This window comes from Dryobates pubescens, chromosome Z, assembly GCF_014839835.1.
Source record: "Dryobates pubescens isolate bDryPub1 chromosome Z, bDryPub1.pri, whole genome shotgun sequence".
Classification (NCBI taxonomy): Eukaryota; Metazoa; Chordata; class Aves; order Piciformes; family Picidae; genus Dryobates; species Dryobates pubescens.
In genome coordinates, this window is record NC_071657.1 from 108,755,689 (window position 1) to 108,777,524 (window position 21,836).

General features: G+C 40.6%; 1 protein-coding gene across 8 annotated transcripts in view; it reads right to left on the bottom strand.

Moving 5' to 3' along the window:
* The window catches only part of MAGI2 (membrane associated guanylate kinase, WW and PDZ domain containing 2), a 675,431-nt gene that overhangs the window by 491,508 nt on the left and 162,087 nt on the right, over window positions 1–21,836 (bottom strand). For all 8 annotated transcript variants that reach the window (XM_054178160.1, XM_054178157.1, XM_054178158.1 and 5 more), the window contains exon 2: window positions 7,176–7,292. In XM_054178160.1, coding sequence (XP_054034135.1) covers window positions 7,176–7,292 — 117 coding nt within the window. The remainder of the gene's footprint in view (window positions 1–7,175; window positions 7,293–21,836) is intronic.

Sequence of the window (21,836 nt, forward strand, 5' to 3'; positions counted from 1 at the left end):
CTTACAGATGTGTTTTGGGTACAAGGATCTCAGAAGTACAAACTGTTGTAACTGTACAGCCAGTGAAACTACCCTAATGTCTTCACATGACCTTTTATGAGACATTCAAGGTGTAATATCATAAGTGGTACAGAGCTACTGCTCTTTGTTGAATCTATTCTCACTTCATACTCCAGTTGCACTACATCAGACACATTCCATCTTCCCTTTGCCTTGAACAGTATTGAATTAATTTGGATAATTATTTTTAGGTGAGTGTGTAAAACAGATGTATTACTCACTGAATAACTGAGAATTAATGGCCTCAATATGTTGAGTTGAGAAATTTCTGAGAAAAGCTGACAGAAATTACATGTTTTCCCTCTCATGGCTACCAACCAGTACAGTATTTTCTACCAACACTGATGTTTGTAGACATTGTTTGAGCATCTGTTTATCCTAGATCTTAATAAAGATAAAATTGTAAATAATTTTCTATTCATCCACTGCTTCCTACTGATGTCAACAGAGCGCTTGCTGCCCAAACACACTAAACCTGAGCAATACTTTGTGCCCACTGATTGAGAGGCAGCAGAGTGCTGACTGTAACCTTTTCCATCCTGCTCCGAAACAGAAAAAGCCAAAATCACATGGAAGTCAATACCAAGATGCATCAGCCAATCTCTTTATAACCAGACATTCCCAGCCTCCTCACAGAAGCAGAACACTGGACACAGGAGGTAATTAGGAATATTATATATAGCAGTGGGAAAGAAAGCCAGGTCCACGAGCACCAACTTAACCACCTCTACACCTCATGCAAGTCAGCTCAGGCACCGTCTGTGCTATGGCTTTATTTGCCAACTCTTCTTTGTCTCTTCTATTTAGGCTGTCAGTTATTTGAAGGAGTGACCTCCTCATTTTCACAGAGTGGTTTAGGTTGGAAGACACCTTAGAGATCAACTGCTCGAACTTCCCCACCATGGGCAGGGACTCCTCTCAACTAGACTCACCTACTCAATACCTCATCCAGCCTGGCCTTGAACACCCCCAGGCAGGGGCATCTACAGCCTCCCTGGGCAACCTGTTTCTGAGTCTCACCACCCTCGTACTGAAGAACTCCTTTCTAAGATCCAGTCTAACCTTACTCTCCCTCAGCCTCAAACCATTCCCCTTTGTCCTGTTGCTAGACACCCTTACAAAAAAATTCCTCTGCAGCGTTCCTGTAGGATCTCTTTGGTTACTGGAAAGCAGCTCTATGGAACCCCCTGGAGCCTTCTCTTCTCTGGGCTGAACAACCCCAGCTCCCTCAGCCTATCCTCATGCTCTGGTCCATGCGTCTGCCTGTGCTGCACATAGCGCAGTGGGGCTCACATCTCATGCAATGACCTCATCTGGTTTAATTTTGCTTGAGATACAAAAAAGGCTAAATACTCTTGCCAACGATTCTGCTTTCAGTACACCTTGGAGGTGAGCTCCCGTGCTTCATTAGCTACCTAAACCCAAGAACATTTCCCTAGAGCTCTGCATTGTTCTAGTCTGAGCCATCAAAGTCAAATATAAGCAATAACTAACACTTGTCTGCAACAATAAAGTAGTCATTAGAATCAGGTGCTGTTATTTTCATTGATGTGGACAGTTCTTGGCAGCACAATGTTCTAAGCACAGGTTATTTTATCCTAAGAATAGTTCCATGTGACGTCAAACTGGCAGATCTAACTGACTGGACTTTCTAATTTATTTATTTTAAGAACAAAGCTGCACACTGAATTTCCACTCTTGAAAGATACTTTTGACACTGAAGAAAAGGATAAGGAAAATACACAAAACCACTGGCAAGCCTTTTTCACACATTCCCCATCAAATGCTCTGGGCTACACACTTTTTAGAAGAGGAAAAAAGTATTTCACAAGTGAAATCTGAAAGGCCAAATATAGATTAGTCAAATATATCTCATCCTTATTCAGAGCAGCAGAACTACCCATACTGAGCTTCTGTGTGGGATGTACCCTGATCCAATGCATATTTAATGCTCCCTTGACTTTTGTCACTCTTTCCTCACCTTTCAGTTAACAAACATCAGATTAAATCCTGAGTATGTAATCGGAATTGCCTTCAATATTTATTCAACATTGTTACTCCCTTCTTATAGTGATTGATACAAAAGGATTAATGCAAACCACTGTTCTGTAGTAACACCTATCAGCTCCAAGCCTAGAGAGAAAGGGCAGGAGAGGCAAGCCTCACCATAAGAGTAGATACACATCCAGAGATTGTTTCTTCTGATTGGTACTCATCAAGAAGATAATGAATGACTGTGGTCTCCTAATGTAATACACCTCTCTGCCAAAAATTTTTGAAGCTGGAGATTTTTCCCAGGGCTGAAAATGTGGCATTAACTCCTTCAAGGCTGAGTATCCTCACCACCCTGAAGCAATTTCTGCTTCAAGTAGAAACACATCTTATTGAATTCATAGAGTCATAGAATGGCTACGGTTGGAAGGTACCTTAGAGATCATCTACTCCAACCTCCCCACCATGGACAGGGACACCTTCAGTGTCTGGCAAAACACCACCAGAAACCAAATCAAACCAACAGCAACAACAACAAAAAAACCAACAACCCTGCCCCCTGGGCCCCCAGCAAAACAAAAAATAACCCCAAACCAACCAATCAAAAAAGAAGAAGCTAATGGCACTGACCTTTGCAATACCTGACAAACAAAGGCAAGTCTAGGAGAAAAAAACACCAAAATTTAAATAAATAAATCACTACAAACACCTTTTCTTCTGGGAAGAGGCCTAGACAATAAACAGCAGCACTATAGAGTATCTAAGATTGTGGTAGTAAGCAGTACACAGAGAATACTGCAGAATGTAAGTTATTTATACACAGACTGAAATATATGAAACCAGAATAAAATCATGTTTGAAAAGGAGACTTTTAAAGTTACTCAAAATAACCCAAGAATCTAATTATTTAAAGAAGAGACAGAAAGACAAGAAATCACAGCAGAAAGGAAAGATACTAAGCGTTCATAGGTTTCATGTCTACAATTCATTGCATTGCATATATTCACCTAACACAGAGCAATCTTAATGCCAACGAGCAAACTAAGCAAAAGGAGGAATTATTATGATTTTATGATTATCACTATTTCATACGTGGGGAACTACAGCACACAATAATTGCATTTCTTGCCTGTGGTCACTCACATCTAGCATACAGCACAGTCACAAACTGACCCTTTTACCTATGTTGTTGACAAATGTCTTAATTAAAACAACCTCCCTCCAAGACTTTTATTCATTGTAGCAATGCATTGTTCAATGTGATGAGCCTGAGCCATACCCCCAGCCCTTTCCATTCTGTCAGGATTTTTCTGAATGTAAACATTAGGAATGAAATTTCCTTACACCTATCTTCTCCCCCTAATTATTTCACATTATCTGTTCTGCCACATGGCCACTGGAGGATGCAGGTCTGGGCTGCATTCTCCACTGGTGTAAATTAGGGCAGTGGAATGAAGTAATTTACCTGAGCTACTATCAGTCTGAGGTTATATCCCAGGAAATGCCAACAGACTGTCTTTAAATTAATAGGTGATTTTTTACTTCAGTGAATCAGCTTGTCATTGCTTGACTTTTTAACAGTGATTTTTAATCACAATGTCTTCCACTACAATTTCATATCCCCTGTCTGGGAAGGAAGCATTTTCAACAAAAGCTCCACCGTTTTGCCAGCTCTTAAAGAAAAGGAATCTGCAATTGCTTGGAAAGATGTATCAGAGACAGATCTGACCACGACTGTCACCACCAAAACTGCTTACTTGTCACGTACTCTCCCTAAAGCTTTACTCCTGTGAAGACAAAAGTTAGAGGTCTCTCTTCTTGCATTAGTGAAGACTGGAAAGCTTCTTACCCTCACAGCAACCATAGTCTGCCGACAACACTAACAAGCACAAAGTGCAGAATGATTCATTTGTTTGCTGCCTGTAGGCCACAAAACACATCTGGTACTGTGGGTGCTTTCTCCAGATCCCTGGACTTGGTCTGAGCATTAGATACTGCTTACTTGTGTTCAACAACTACCACTCCTTATTCTTCTGCACTGTAGGACAGCCTCCATGGTTAGTGCTCCTAAATAACTTCAGGAATAAATTTAGGGTACAAAAACTATGCCAGCAACACATACAACAGAAAAATGAGAAGAAAATTAGTGAGACAAACTGCAGTCAGGTCTTCTGAAGTTGGAGGCCTGTGAACATCTTTTCCTCCCCAGGAGCAGTGTATTCCTCTGAGAAGCTCAGCATATTTCTTATCTGTATTACTTTTGGACTCCCAACAGCTTGAAGCTGCGTCCTCGTGCTTGCACTGAATCAAGACCTGTGCCCGGACAAAAGATCACTGCCCAGTCTTCCTTCTCAAGAGTCCATATTTTCTTTGACACTATTTGCAACACTGCATCTTTTTTCAAAGTTTCAGTTTTGTGACCTTGTGTGTTGGCAGCTTTATTGCTTTTCTATCTCAGCTTCAAATTAACAGAACTTTCTCATGTTCTTGTTTATGTATCAGTTTCATTACTGCTGTCACACAGCTCTGGGGACAGAGCTAGCTGAAGGCTGCATCTCTACTGCTGCAAATACAATCGCACGTTCTGCCTTGGGATACATGCATGTAATTCCTGTTGACAATGCAGTGAAAATCAATTTAACATGGCACTGAGAACTGGAACCACTTAGAGAAAGCATCATTTGACTTTTAGGGTTGCTCAGTCATTTCTAATTTGGTAGAAAGTGGCACTGAATTAATAGAAATAGAGAAATCCGAGGGTCACAAACTCAACCAGTTCATCCCATCCATAGGGCCACAGTCTCTGAAGGCAGAACTGAGCTGTTACCTTCATGATGTGCATTTCTGGCCTTTCCATCCTTTGGTGTACATAAGAATGCACACTTGTATAATGTACAATTCCAATTTTTATCCAGTAAATACTGGCTTACCTGTTCAAACAACATTTGGCTTGTCCTGATTTAAAAGAGGTGTCAATTTAGTTTTCTGCTTTCTAGTTTTACAGAGAATAGTCACTCATTTAACCTAAGTGAAAGATATCTTAGTTTGACTTGGAGGGCTGAGAAAGCAGTGGTCATGTCCACTGCACTGCTAGGGCAGTGCTGCCAGTCTGAACAAAAAGAAAAGAACAGAAAAAATCCTCAATGTCAAGGACTTTTATAAAAGTCCTCCTGGTTTCACTGGCAGTTATACCTCTATAACTGAGGAAAGATTGCTGGTGTATTTTTAAAGGGGAAAAGGTTGCCACCTGTTTTTCAGCATTTTTTTTTCTCTCTTTATGTTGCAACCTTGTCACTGGGAGCAATGGCTGTGGTGCCTGCAGCTATCTTTCTCTTCTTTCTGTACAAGAATTTGACTAAATGGAGTGCTGCTTTTGCAGTGTAAGCATCCACTGTAAGATTTGTAATAAGTACATAGTTAGTCTGTACTTGTCAAGTGAACCTGTGTTAGTGCTATAGTCAGTTAAATATTACTGCTGCATACTAAAGAACTCTCCCTCACAGTTGTAAAGTACAGTGTCTGGATGGAAAACAACCACTCTTAGTCTACATACAAAGCCTCAAAACACTTCAAGACCGCCCAAATCAGAACACTCTGGATACCAGCACCCTTGAAAAGTAAGTTCATGTTTTAAAAATTAGTTAAGTTTTATGAAAAAAAGGCAGTTGAGAATGTTTCCCCTCCTCAACTCTGGTGAGACCCCACTTGCAGCACTGTATTTCACTTGGAAAATTAAAACGTTTTATTATTTCCTTAATTATACCCAAAACAAATCCCCAAGGTGCTCATCATGTCCATACTGTCAAGAGACAGCATCTGTTACATGTGTCCTGTCACTGCAATATTGTTTTCCTTCTTTTTAATCTGGATCTCCATCGTTATCAAGTATGTCCTATAGGAGTATACCAATGATTCTTCCAGACAGGGTGTGCATTTGCACTTCAGCCATCATGTTTCTCAGCACCTTCAGAGAAACTTAGCACAAATCTCACATAAATGGAACAGCTTTGATTTACAGGTAATAATTTCAAAATGTTTCTTTTCCATATTCCTTTCTAACCAGGGATGAAGGAATTCCCAAAATTAAGAAGTTATTTTTCTTCATCTTCCAAAAGGAAAGAGAAATGCTTGAGCATTCCTTGGCAGAGCTTTTGAAAGCTCCATTCTTTAGTGTAATGAAAGAAAAAACCTACAGAAGCATTCTGAACAACCGCATCTTTCAAAGAGCATCCACTCATTAGCATATAAATAGCAGTCACTAACTCAGCATACCTTCCTCTGCCCATCATCCCAACGTCAAGTCTGCAAATTCAAAGGTTCGCCCCTTTTTTTTCACCCAAACCAGAAAGCCTGTTTTTTGTCTACTACACAATTATTTTATGAGAAGAACATCAGTCCATTTTAAATGACACACTGTCTGTCAGCCAATCAGTTCTTCCATTCTGAAAGGCATGGCCCAGACAGGCAAGGTAAGGCTTGCGCTGCTCTGATTAACTTCATGTCTGCTGCACAAACAGGTGAAAAATGTCAACAGCTACAGAAATTGTAGCAGCTTCAGAATATTTCAGATACAGATACCACTGAATGATGTGATGGCAGAAGAACACACATGAAAGAAAATGCAAACTTTCATTGCCATGCCTGCTGCACCTAAACAACAAAATTTCCTATTTCATGTTTCCTCTGTTGCCCTATTGCATTCTAAAGCCCCTGTTATTATGGTGTAATATACAATATGTATACAACGATGCTATATACAATATGCCTCAATATGCGGCAGATCAAACTCTGTTGAACATCCACTTAACAACCTTAACAACCTGCTTTTTTCTGTATATTTTTGCTTTCTAAAACTGCAGAAGAAAAAAAATACTATTGTAGAACCACTGTTTAGGAGTACTACAACACTAAAAACACCATGCATATTCAGAAATTAATTCACCACTACACAGTTCAGTATCTCAGCAATAACAGAAGACATGAACCAAGCCACAAATCTGTATACAGGAAGCCTGCTACATCTACAGTCTACCACTTCATGCCTTGCAAATGGCCTCAATAGCATTAATTCAGACAGCATTTGCCATTAAGAAAAGAGATTGGTTCATCTCAGCATTACTCACATGGCACAGTGCGGAGGTAGAGATTGTCTCTTATGATCTGCTGGAGCTCATGGTCCACTGAACCTTTCTGGAACCGTAAATTGAGGTAGTGACGAAGGTCCTTATCAACAATGCCTCCTGTCGAGGAAAAGACAAATGAAAATATTGTTTAAAAATATACTGATTTGACAGAAGCAATGAATCACTCCTAATGTCTCAGTAACTCATTTTCCTTCATGTCCCTGCCACAATGGATGACAGAAGCACAAAGAGTTATCTGGTTAAGGCATGCAGTTGCTATAATAGTATTCGGATTAATAGCTGCAAAAGTAAAAACCGGCTCATAACAACTAAACGGCTGCATCTGCACAGTTCAGAGAATACACACAGGATTATAGACAGAAAATGGCAATTTTCTTCTGCACCAAACTGGACCATATTGTTATTACATAATTACTCACATAGCTATCTAAATAATGCATTATTAGGTAATATCACAGAATGTTAGAGGTTGGAAGGGACCTCAAAAGATCATCTAGTCCAACCTCACTGCCAGAGCAGGATCACCTCTACCAGATCACACAAGAACTCATCCAGGTGGGTTTTGAATATCTCCAGAGAGAGAGACTCCACAAACTCCCTGGGCAGCCTGTTTCAGTGTTCTGTCACCCTCACAGTGAAAAAATTCTTCCTCACTTTTCCATGGAACTTCCTATGCCTCAGCTTCCATCCATTGCCCCTTGTTGTGTCATTAGGCATCATAGAGAAGAGCCTGACTCCATCTTCTTGGCACTCACCCTTTACATATTTATAAACATTAATGAGGTCACCCCTTAGTCTCCTTCTCTCCAAACTAAAGAGCCCCAGCTCCCTCAATCTCTCCTCATAAGGAAGATGTTCTACTCTCTTAATCACCTTTGTGACTCTGCACTGGACTCTTTCAAGCAGTTCCCAGAGGTCCTTCTTAAACTGAGGGGCCCAGAACAGAACACAATATTCCCGATGTGGCCTCACCAAGGCAGAGTAGAGGGGTGAGGAGAACCTCTCTTGACCTGCTAACCACACCCCTTCTAATGCACCCCAGAATGGCATTGGCCTTCTTGACCACAAGAGCACATTGCTGGCTCATGGTCATCCTTCTATCCACTCAGACCCCCAGGCCTTTTCCCCTTCACTACTCTCTAACAGGTCAGTTCCCACACTATATTGATACATGGGGTTGCTAATATGGTACCCATGACCTCATACCAATTCCCCATCTGCTTATTAAATAAAAAAATCTTGGTCTCTGTAATGTTTGGTATTTTCAATCCAAGTACAACCAGAATAAAATGCAGCTGTACTTAATGATCATACATATGATATAATCTTGTGCTACTTATTTCTAACGACACTTCCATCTGAAAAAGATCCTCTAGCAAATGAGGGTACATATTTTAATTTCCATCAGTGAAAAAAGTCATAGCTGATACATCTCAGCACAACACTTTGAATGTCAGAAAAATATTCCTGAGTTTAAACCCCTGCATTTGCCACTTTTACTAACGATAGGAAAAAAACAACTAGTGCATCAAGTTCCACTATTAAAAGTATACTTATAATTCCTATGCAACATGATTAATAAACATTGTTCAGTATAGTTTCTTTCATTTCTTTTAACTTAGAGTATGGATCACATTTGTAATGATGGAAGAAAGTCTATAACTAACTACATTTCTTCTTTCTCTCAAATTCTGACATAAGAAAAAACAGAGAAAAAGATTACTGCACTGAGGTCTGGCGTATATTACTCAGATGAAAAACTGCAAGGAGATAGATGCCTAAATTGTTGCTTCATACAAACTTAAAACATGGTATTTGCTACTGAACCCTCTGCCAAAAGTCTTATTGACCTGCACTGCATAAAGATTTTACTGTAAAAAGGAACATTCCTACCTAATTATTTGAAAGTCACCACACAGCACACATAGATATAAATTGAAATATATTTCTCCTTACAGCTATTGCTATTCATCTGCCAATTTCAACTTCATAATCTTATTACTGCTGCTCTTTGTCAATAACTAGGTTTACAAAAAGCTTATGAATAATTTCACCTATAGCTAAAGCAAAAAAAGCACAGCAGAATTTCATAATCAAAAGCAGGGGGAACCAAACCAAACCAAACCCCAAGCCAACAAAAAACCCCCAACAACCTAACACCCAACCAACCAACAATAAGAACAAAAAAACCCCAACAAAAACTAACATAAAAAATACCTGTATGCCCACTTCCCAGAGTCTGAGAACTTCCAGACAGATCTTTGTTTTTTCAGGATCCCTGACTAGTCAACTGTTTTGATACTGCTAATGCTGTTTTTAGCAATGTGCTCTGCTTGCAGACCAGCCCATCCTTACTCCAGCTAGTTCTTAGGAGACTTCAGAGCAAGAGAGACACTCAGCTCCTGACCAGAATCAGCTGTCCTCTGTGATCAGCTGCAGAAAGTAAAGGTCCTGCAGGTCTTGTCTTTCTCACTCTAAAATACAGAACATGCCCAGTGATGAAGATGCTTTCTGTCAGCCTGAGAAAATGCCAGCTCAAGAACAACAGCTGCAGCCTGCCCACTGACATAAACCTGAATCATTCAACTTATGACATAAGTTGAGTTTAGGAACCTAGACAAATTCCTGACCCTCAAACTGCAGTTTTTATTTACAGTCTTTTGCTTCAAGCACAGCCATTTACTTCACCATGTGTTAACAAATGCACTAAAACCTTCTAAACACCAGACAAAAGGAGTCACCTGATATTTTTAGCAAATTGCCTTTTCAATAGAGGAACATAAACATGTATATTTAAATGAGGAGATACCTACAGCCTTGTATTTTTTTACATACAGATTAAAAAGCAAGTATTTGTAACAGAAATAAAAGCTGTACATGGTGCAGAAGAAAAAAAAACACATTTGTTTCCAAGCATAGGGGAAAAGTAAAAATTTTTTCTTAATATCTAACCATATATTGTAGCAGTAGTAGCAAATCCTATTTTAAAGAGCAATGAGATGAACCACAGACAACACATGTAAAATACACATCTTCTTCCAAAGTAATTCTGTTTCTGACCTGACAGTTTTCAATCTTTTGGACACATTACCTTGTGTTTGAATCTGCTGTAAAAAAAAAATTTTTTTAAATGCTCAAGCGTCCTGAAAAGTGTGTGTAATAGTTTTTAGTTCATCCTTCTGATTATCATTCTTCTGCTATTCTCCCCTAAAACATTTTGCTGTTCTACCTGATACTTTTCAAAAGCACACCTTGATGCTAGAAGTACTTTCCAGGCAGAATCATAGAAATGTTTAGGTTGGAAGGGATCTCAGAGATCATCTGCTCCAACTTCCCTCCTGTAGGCAGGGATGCCTCTCAACTAGACTCAGCTGCTCAAGGCCTCATCCAACATGGCCTTGAACACCCACAGGCAGGAGGCACCCACAGCCTCCCTGGGAAGCCTACTGCAGAGTCCAACCACCCTTGTATTGAAGAACATCTTCCTAAGATCCAGTCTGAACTTAGTCTCCCTCAGCTTCAAACCATTCCCCCTTGTTCTGTCTCTAGAAAACTTCATGAAAAGTGTCTCTCCAGCCTTCCTATAGGGTCCCTTTCAGGTATTGGAAGGCAGCTCTAAGGTCCCCTCAGAGTCTTCTTCAGGCTGAACAACCCCAGCTCCCACAGCCTATCCTCACAGCAGAGGTGATTCAGCCCTTGGATCATCTTTGTGGCCCTTCTCTGGACTTTCTCTAACAGCTCTGTATCCTTCTTATGATGGGGACACAAGTACCTGCCCTTTTGAGCAGGCTTTTGAGCCTGATGCATTTAAAGTACAAGCGGAACAAAATCTTGAGAGTGTTTGTTGCAGTTTGAGCTGGGTGCCCCCTGGTGTGTTCGTTTCCTGTGTCCAGAAGTCCAGCCCAGAGGGACGGACACAGGAAATTGTGTATTTCCTACCATGATTCTTTGCACCACTGTAAGATCCAGTGCGGGGTCTAGCACTGTCTCTTTTCTTCCTCCTCCTTCAGCCGGTAACTGGGGGAGATGTCTCCTGGCTTTGGGCCTGGCTAGGCCCAAGGCCATAGGGGGATGGGCAGTCTCAGGCCTGGCCAGCTGAGACTAGCCCAGCAGAGGGAGGGGGAAGAAGGAGCCCTGAGGGTCTCGGGTGTACCCTCAGGTGGGGATGGGATGCCTCTGGGTTTGCTTTGGGATCTTTCTTTGTCACTGCGCTTTGGGTTTTCTGTAACATTTCACTGCTTTCTATTTAAACTTTCATCACTTTCGCAATCCGTTTGTCTGAGTGTTTTATTCCTGCCCGTGGTGGGGAGAGGGGGGGCTGCCTCAACCCAGCACAGTGTTAGTATGGGGCCATAAGATTTTTGGCAAGAAACTGTAATCACAAGTCAGTAAACCAGCCTTGATTTCACAGCAGTGAATTAGATCCTGTGTTACAGACTATATAAAGCATGATTTATATGAGTAATAATAATAGGGCTATGTCCTCCCAGAGACTGAAGTAAGAGACAGAATAGTATAATTTGGTTTACTTTGGGTGAAAAAAGCAACTTTGTGACATTGTCAGAAAGTTAACAGAAGAGAAAGCAATCAGAGAGAACCTGGTTTTATAAGCAGTAGTAATACTCCGCCATTTTGTGGTCTCCTTCAACCCAGCTAGACAAGTGACTCACTTGATTTCTACAAGATTCAGCTTCCCTTTATTTTCTCATTTGACAGAATATTGAAAACCACTGAGATGTTGAAAATTTCCTGACATGAACCTAACCCCTAAATTTTAAATTATTCCCAGGTAGCCTACAGTGGAGGACCTCAGCATGATGCCAGGGGCTCCCAGTGCCTGTCACACAATAGCACCAACCCTACTGCAGCTGCACAGTGACTCAGAAGCTCAGAGAGAAGGAGCTGGGGAAACCACGTCCTGCTCACTGTGCACAACAACAAATGGAAGAGCTGCTGTGTAACAAAGGTATTACAGAGCACAGGGTTTAGAAACCTACCCTCAGGACCACAATTGAAATTGGTCTTTGACCAAGGCCACAGGAGGAGACTGTCAAGTGCACAATGAAGCATGCACTGGCTTGCAGCCATGCAGAGGGCTCTTCCCCCTTGTTCTGGCCTGTGGCCTGCACTCTCAGTTTCACTTCACTCCAATGAATCCCAACACTTTGCTAACTGGGAAAAACAGAACATTAATTAAATACTTCCAGTAATGATGTGGTTTAGGTACAACTACCAATCATGATGACAAACTCATAACCATGACTGAATTTGGTTTCAGAAATTATAAAATTAGATACCCTTGGATGAACTAAAAAATGCTCTGTTTAGAAGCTATACTTAGGAGTTTAATGAGTAAAGTATACCTTTTTACAGTGTTTTAATGTATTTCTGTGAAGTGTCCTGCCATTTATAAAATCTAGTAGCAAAGTCCAATCAGAAAAGAAATACAATAAAGAATACAGATACAAAAGGGTATTGAAAAGTTTGTAGCTCATTAAAAGACTGAAAACTGAAGAAGATAATTGCCATTTCTGAGAAAATGAAGATTCTCACCCCAAATAGTTCCCCAGGTGCTACCTGGAGCTTTATAATTAACACTATGGTATGCCTCTATGGATATCTGACAGTATGCCATCTTTCTTCTGCAGCTCTCCAGTAAAAGAGATGCAATTTGGTGCATGTTAGACCAACTTATCTTTCATCATTCACAGATGATCTAACTGGCCTTTCAAACTATGGACTACACAGTGCCCAGAATTCTTTAAACCAGGTATCACGAATATCTGATTTTTAGTTATTTTCTGTGATGATGAGATAAAAAAGCATTTTGCCCATAAAAGCAGCTGGGATACATCAAGAAAATTGTAACCATCATAAATAAAAAGTTGCACTCATATTTTAATTGTTCATTTCTGAAGGATTTTTTTACTGGTTCAGAAAGAATTCAGAATACTTGAAATTATAACATACAACTCCTATCCGTTCAGGGACACCATGCCCATTTACCTATGAAAATGTCTACGATATTCTCATTTTGGCTTATACAATGTATAATCCCCCTCCTTCACGCCTGTTCTCCAGACCCACAGAGTGCTACGCTGCTTATATGCACAAAAGTCAGTAATTCAAGCTTGAGGAGCAGTGAGGAATTGGCACTACCTAGCTGTGAGAAAGCCTGTGGCAGCCAAAGCTCCAAAACATTCCTGCCAATGCACACTACTCACTGTGAGCTCTTTATAGTAATTGAAAACATTTTAAACATAAAGCCAACATGTTTTTTCCTCAAAGTTTCTTTCCCTAGATGGTTGTCTTATGAGATCAGACTAATTTTTTCCCACAAGTCCAGTGATATTTTATTGTAATAAACATAAAAAAACCCAAACACCAAAACACCAAAAACCAAACAACCCTCCTTCAGAAAACGTCTATTAAAGAGGAATTTATTACTATTACTCATAGGAATTGATAGCCTTTGTTGTGCAAACAATGCTTTATAAGCAAATTAAGTAGGTCTTAGTGCTTGATTAATTAAGAGGCAATGCATTTTACATTTCTGAGCCAGCTTATTTAAGCAGCTAACCTGGAGAGTATGTTGGGAAGCAGCCTTTAAGAACACGGCTGCATTCTGGGCTGTCAGTGACCACTGCTAGCTCAGTGTGGCATTTGGGCTGGGTGCCCCCTGCTGTGGCCACATAAGATACACCTCTGGTGTCCTGAGGGTCCAGCCCAGTGGATGGACACACAAAGCTACGTATTTCATTCCCATAATATCCTGCTCCCTGTGAAAAACACCAACAAGGTCACACACTTCCTCTTTCTTCCCTCGCTGCCCTGTGGGAGATGCTCCCTATCTGGTAATGGAGGGGTTTAGTTATCTCGTGACCTCTTGGGCCTGCCTAGGCCTAATGCTGGGAGGAGAAGTGGGAAGGGCAATCTCAGATCTGGCCAGCTGAGATTAGCCTAACAGTGGAGGGGGGGAAGAAAGAGCCCTGGAGGTTTTGGGGGTACCCTCAGGTGGGGAGAGGGGAGTGCAGGGATGCTTCTGGGTATGCTTTGGGATCTCCTTTGTCACTGCGCTTGTGTGAGTAAAACACTCGCTGCTTTTCCATTTAAACTTCCCATCACTTCTGCAATCCATTTGTGTGAGTCTTGGTTTTTTGCCCTGGTGGGAGGCAAGGGAGGATCTGCCTTCCAACCCACCACACTCATGGTGAGTCATCAGGTGACACACACCCAAGTTGTTCTCTTTGACACCGCTCTTGAGCCACTCCTCACCCAGCCTGGATTTGTACTTGGGATTGCCCTTACCCAGGTGCAGGACCTGGCATTTCCTGAATGTTCCATTTCATTAATCATTGTGTATTGAACCCTGGAGGTTTGTTCAGGTCTCCATGTAAAACACGTAATCCCTTTAACAGTCTGAAAACAGTACAACAAAGCTGTAGTACATTACAAGCATCTTGTATTACATTCCTGTCCCCTGCTGAAGATGACACATTTTATTTTAAAATGCCGTTCTATCCCTAGATTAAAATCTGTGTAGGTCTTTGAACTTCTGCCTGCCTTCCACTACTACCTTCAGTTAAGTCTCCCATTAGACTTACCTGTAAAGTCTCAAATCATTAGGCTTGAGCGATCATCACCATGGAACAGGTGGTGAGATAAAGTATGACAGAGAACCAAGAGGGAATTATACAAGCAAATATAGACTCATCAGGAAGAAAATTAATTTTTTTCATAGTTGTGTCTACTCAGAAAAAAAAATCTATTTCATAATGTAGTATTTCATGATGTACTGGAGATCTAAACACATTTAAATAGTAAAGGCTATGGAAGAACGTAAAACTTGGGAGTTTTTATGTGTGCCATATATGATGAAAAACATTTTAAGATTGAATTTATTGATGGGGAAATGGCCTTCTCTTTTATAGCCTGTTTTGTAATCTTCCCTTTTCTCTTTCTGTATGTATTGTATTAATAACTTTTGCTTACTGATCTTTTATATTAAATATTCTATACATATATATTGTATTTATCACACACTTCCATCCTTTGGTATATCTTTTGATTTCTCAGCCTAGAATTATAAATTCAAAGTTTTAAAATACAGGAGAGTACAGCTTGCAGGATAAATTGCATAGGGATGGTACTACATGGAGACTGCAGTCTGTATTAAAATAGAACACATCAAAATCTGGCCAAATAATTACTACTTCTCTCCACGCTAATCATTCAGACTTGCATGTATGCCTCTGTACAAATATGTAATTGCCCAGTCACAGTGGGCAATGTATTTCACCTGCTTCCTTAGACCAGCAGACAGGCTGAGGCCTGCACACTCTGATCTTCACAATGGAAGGAGTTTATACTTTTTCTGTTACTGGGAATGGAGGAATTCTCAGCACCCAAGAACAACCTGGGCTCAATTCACCACAGGGTTACACCTGCCCTTGTGGTACCTTCTACTGGCACAGTCTGAGTAAGGACTAGATCAGCAGGACACCCTACAACAGCAACAAGATGAGATCAAAAAGATTGTGGGTAGACTGAGTCTTGGAATACTGTGAAAGCATATCATGCCCTGGATTTATGTTCTTAGTTTTGTGGCTAACTTTAAGACTCTGTTTGAAACACAAGACCCAAGTGTTTACTGTGCAAGATGGAAAAATGTGGTTTGTAATGATATCAGGAGACTGTCAGCAGGAGCCAGAAAAGGTAAACCCATTTGCATTTCATACCTTATCTCAGATTACTGAACTTCAACTGTTATTACAATAGTAGATCTCCAGTAGCTGTGGCTGCAGAAAAAACTCTCTGTTGTGAAGCCAGTTGTAGCAGCATGCTACATTGACTTTGAGATAAGCACTCCCAAGTTAACCTTAAGAAACTGCCATTTAGCCAGTAAAAACATTTTGTAGCTTTGCTGTTTAGAAGAACTTTGTTTAACTTCACTTTAATGTCAGTTAATTGACCACACAACACAATGCTTGAGTAGAGGTTTTGGGAAATACCCCTATTTAACTGGCTAGTAAAAAAAAGTCAAGTTGTACCTCACATAAAAGAGAGGACAGTTTAGGGCACTGAGAAGACTGAGAGAGGATCTGATCAGTGTCTATGATTACCTGAGGGGTGGGTGTCAAGTGGATGGGGCCAAGCTCTTTTTGGTGGTGCACAGTAATAAGACAAGGAACAACGGGTATGAGCTTGAGCATAGAAGATTTCACCTCAACATGAGAAGAAACTTCTTTACAGTGAGAGTGGTGGAGCACTGGAACAGGCTGCCCAGGGAGGTTGTGGAGTCTCCTTCTCTGGACACATTCCGAACACATCTGGAGGCATCCCTGCGCAGACTGTGCAGGTGATCCTGCTTTGGCAGAAAGAGTGAACCTGATCATCTCTGGAGGTCCCTTCCAACCTCTAATGCACTGTGATACTGTGATTTCAGAGCAGGGATGTTTTATTTGGTGTTGTAGTTAATATAGGTGCATAAACAAAGTAATAATGATGTTCAAACACTGCTGCTGCTGCTTCTCTGCAGAGCCTGTCTGGAAAGGAAATGCCTTTTACTCTTGTTTTGAAAGTCACTAATGTTAATTATGAAACAGCTGCCCAGAGGTGCCTCCTGTATAAAGTTGATTTGACTGATAACTTACACACAAACCTTAATGATGGCTATTGAGATACTTAAAAGACTGTGTGTCTTCCCACATGACTTACTACAAGGGAAATTAGCTTTACAGATATTGTTCACAAACATTATATTGTAAAGGATTATAGATTTACTTAGAAAGTAAGAATGTCAAAAATGACACACAGCTTGAGCTGAGTCTCAGTACAGTGCTAAGCAATATCTGCAAAGGATAGTCTTGAAATTTGAACATACTTACTGAAGTCTTACTTCAAATACTACCTAGCATTCAGATGCTCCCACTCAAATAAATATCTTTTTATTTGGACAAAGGGTACCACAACAGATTTTGAAATTTTTTAAGGCCAATGTGACCTAACTCCCAGGTACAGCTCCCAAAGCAAATAATAGAAAAGTCCCAGCAGACTTCAACAAGAACAGCTGGAAAAGGAAAATAATTACAGAATCATGGAAAGTTAAGGGTTGGAAGAGACCTCAAAAGATCAACTGCCCTGCCAGAGCAGGATCACCTAGAGCAAGTTACACAGGAAGACATCCAGATGGGTTTTAAATGTCTCCAGAGAAGGAATCTCCACCACCTCTCTGGGCAGCCTGTTCCAGAGTTCTGTCACCCTCACAGTGAAGAAGTTCTTCCTTTTAATAATACATCTCTTCTAAACACTAAACCTTTTTGAAAATTGATGGCATAGAAAGATGAAAACTCATAGGGTAAGTTTAACCAGAGATTTACTGTAGCATACTAAAACCTGTGAACAGAGGCCAGTTTTAGCTCAAGAAACAACATTTTAAGTGTTATTTGGACTGAGTATATTGCCAGGAAGATGTTTTGAATGCTAGGAAAATCCACATCAGCTACAAATGTCCAACAGAGCATGGGGGAAAAGAAAGTAATAAAGGTGTAAGAATGTTATGTTTTTGATCACACCATAGCAGATTTTTTTCTTTTTTAAGCATATACTTGGAAAGAAACCACTATGCTCCTTGCGTGCCAATTACTGATATGCTCACTAGAAAAGAAAAAAACCACAAACCTACTACTTGATAATTGACTTCCTTAGAGAAGCTCAGATACAGCATTAATTTCTGGTACATAATCACAGTGATAATGTGGGGCTCATTCATTTTGTCTGGGTACAAATTATGCCTCATTGCATCAGTTTAACTCTCTGAGGTAAGGGTGAGTCACCTAATCCTGAAACCCTACAAGCTTTCTTGGGGTCATCTGGTGTAGCAGGAACTTTATAAGTCCAGAACACCAGCAAAAAGGGCATGTTCAGACAGTATTCCTCAGGAATGAACCACTTATATCACTTGTATCCAAAGCTACCTCTTCCCTCCACATCTCTCCACTCTTCCCTGTGGTCCTTTTGGAGCTTCTTGCTACTGAAAGCTTGAGCACTTCATAGACGGATTATCAGTCTCTCTCAACCTACCACAAAGAAGAACTGGTTATAAGATCATACCCCAGTACTCAGCACTGGTGACTACTGTGTTCAGTTCTGGGCCCCTCACTACAAGACAGGCATTGTGGTGCTGGAGCATGTCCAGAGAAGGGCAACAAGGCTGGTGAAGGGCCTAGAGCACATGGCCTATGACGAGAAGCTGAGGGAGGTAGGGCTCAGCCTGAGAAGAGGAGGCTGAGGGAAGACCTCATCGCTCTTTACAACTACCTGAAGAAAGGCTGGAGTGAGAAAGGGAACAGTCTCTTCTTGGTGGCAAAACACAGGCCTAGAGGAAATGGTTACCAGATGCACCAGGGGAGGTTCAGGCCAGATATTAGGAAATATTCTTTCACTGAAAGGGTTCTCAGACATTGGAATGGTCTGCCCAGGGCAGTGGTGGAGTCACCATCTCTGGAGGTGTTTAAGCAGTGTGAGGACCTGGCAGTTAGGGACATGGTTTAGAGTTGACTCTTCACTGCTGGGTCAAGGGCTGGAGTGCATGATCTTTGAGGTCTCTTCCAACTGGGTGTATCCTGTGATTCTGTGAAAATAATCTTACTTTGGACAGAGATTTTCCTGTCTTTCCTGGGTAAAACCAACTCCCCTTAAAAGTAGACAGCAATTCTTGGCATCAATGGGAAAGGTTATTGGTCTGCTTAATATTCTTTTCTATTAATGCAGCATTACAACTGTCCATCTGCTAGGGATACAAATGTTCTTCTCTAATGCTCTTGTAGCTTTATCTTCTTTGTGGAAGACAATGGTGATGGAATTTTGAGGTCTGACATGTATTTGAATAAAATATTAAAGACTGGATCAGAACAGTAGCACAGTTTTACCAGACTTGAATTATTTGAAAGGTATTTTACTTAAATCATAGCTGCACAATTTTAATTGCTAGAGATAGAGAGTAATTTTCCTTACTTCTGGAAAGAATATTGCCATATTAATAGGCTGTGAACTGTGTGCTGTCATTTTGTAAGAAGAGAAATATTAATCTGAGTAAAAAAACAAACAAACAAACAAACCAACCAGCAACACAATTTATGAGCAAGGCAAGCTCACAAAGGCTACCATTGGATGAGTTCTAATAATAGTTACAAAAATATGATTTAGGATGGTACCTAAATCATGGGAGCTCAGGTTTTTTTAATTCTTTGCAGCATCTCAGTCAACCCACACTGTAGCATGAAAAATCAGTTCTATAATACATTATTATTTCCTGGCTTTCTAATACTTCGTTGCATAAAGCAGGACACTGTTTTGTAGACTTCATATTCATGAAACTTACCAAGTGAGAACTTGACTTGCAATAGATAACTGAACTTTGAAAGCAGAGTTCACAGCATTATTGCCAAACTCTGAGACTGAGTTGCATTTGTGGTATCAAAGGCACATCTTTCACACAAAAACTGTTTTCCTGAATCAAGTGTCATGACATTTACATCAAGTCAAAGAATGTGTAAAACGCTCTACAGTTGTTTCTCAGTAATAGGAAAATAAAACAACACAAAACATGCAAATAAGCATGAGGTCAAGAAGGTGTCCTCCAGCTTCATACACAACACAATACTCAGCGCAGTTAAGTGACATAGAATGGCTTAAGGTGGAAGGGATCCTACAGGAAGGCTGCAGAGGGACTTTTCGTAAGGGTGTCTAGCAACAGGGTAAGAAGGAATGGTTTGAAATTGAGGGAGAGTAGGTTTAGACTGGATATTAAAAAGAAGCTCTTCAGTACGAGGGTGGTGAGACTCTGGAATAGGCTGCCCCAAGAGGTAATAGATGTCTTCTCCCTGGGAGTGTTCAAAGCCAGTGTGGATAAGGTCTTGAGCAGCTGAGCCTAGTTGAGAGGCACCCCTGCCCATTGCGGGGAGGTTGGAGTAGATGATCTCTAAGGTCCATTCCAACCTAAGCTATTCTAGGATTCTGTGATTCTACATTGCTAAGCCCAGCCAATAAAGCAATGTCTTTAATCAAAGGTACCGTTTGTATAATATGCTACTTTAGCATGAAAGACAGCAGTTGGTCTTGGAGCACTGAACCAGCTGCTCAGTGCATGAAGAAGCTGTTCTGCTCAGGGACAGTCTCATTTGGTTAGCTGAGTCCCCTTATACTGATTTAATTAGCACTGTTGGAAAATGTAAATGACCGAAAAAGGCACTGTGCATTTTGCAAAATGATGTTGTGCAAAATATGTCTGCTTACATAACATAAAGAAATCAAATGATGCAGTTCCCAGGAGCTGCAGGCTGGCAGATGGTAGGTACTTCAGCAAGATCATGCACTTTGCCTGTAGAGAAGTGATGCCCTCAACCTCTGGGGAAGACTGCTGCTGCACTACTGTAATACCCCAGTTTGCTCAGCCACAGAGCAAACCACAGGATTACAGCTGCTGGACTTAAACTGCTCACTCTGCATCCCCAGAAGCAGGAAGGTGTCACAACAGAGGACAAAAATGAGATGACAGAGTTCTAGGTTCACTTTTTTACCCTTCAGGCACATTGTCCCCCTGGCTGTGATACACCAGACTTACATCAATACAGTCTAGAGTTGAGAAGTATGGTTAGTTGTTTCTTACAGAATTTATTACAGCTTCACTGTAATTAAAATACAAAACTAATGGGCTAAAATCATGGGGCAATAAACAATCTGGCAAGCTACTGAGGTGTGGATTAACAGATACACATTTCCAGATTTATCTGTGCACCTCTGTTAAGGTCAGTGTCAGTGTGCATATGGCACAAAGCCATTAAAGCTCTCTCAGATACAAATACTGTTGATGAAGACATGCCTGGAATTTCACCTGCCTTTCCCTGGTGAGACTTTGATGCACATCTTCCAAAATGCCTGATCTGTACTTTCTCCTTCTTCTGTGTGACAATGCAATATACTCTAAGTAAGCTTCACGGTATGTAAGGAATGCCAACAAAGTCAATTTGCCTTTTTTTTTCTTTTCCCAACAGCTTAACTGTATTAAGCTAGCATGCAGAGATAATTGACAGATTTATGTTTTTCAATCAAGAAGCTTGTAAAAAAAATCCTTTTCTGTAATACTGTAATAAAGAGAGAAATTAAACCAATAAAGGGCCATATTCTTGGTGAAGAAAACTGCTGTTCATCTCATGGATTCTCTTCATGAATGAAAGAACATAGAAGAACTTGTGCAGTTGGAGTTAATTACTTTAACTATATCCTTTTTGAAACTCTACTGTTTTCCTTCTGGGACATACTGGTGGACTTAGGCCTCATATTCAGAACAATGTTAGTGTGTAAGTCATATTGTTTACTCATCCTGTACTAACAAACTCAAACAATGCTTATGCCAGTGACTCAGCATTCAGATTTTGCATACAAGATCTCAGAGCAGAACAAACAGAGATGCACCCAGAGGGACTCTGCAAGTCTCTGTTGCTTTAGGAGGACAGACAAAGAAGGATGGTAACACAGGAAGTAACAATGACTTTCCTATGCATATTTCATACAGTAAATAAACCATATCATACATTGAGCTTTAGGAAGAAGCATGCCTATTTCAGGAGTCATTCCAGA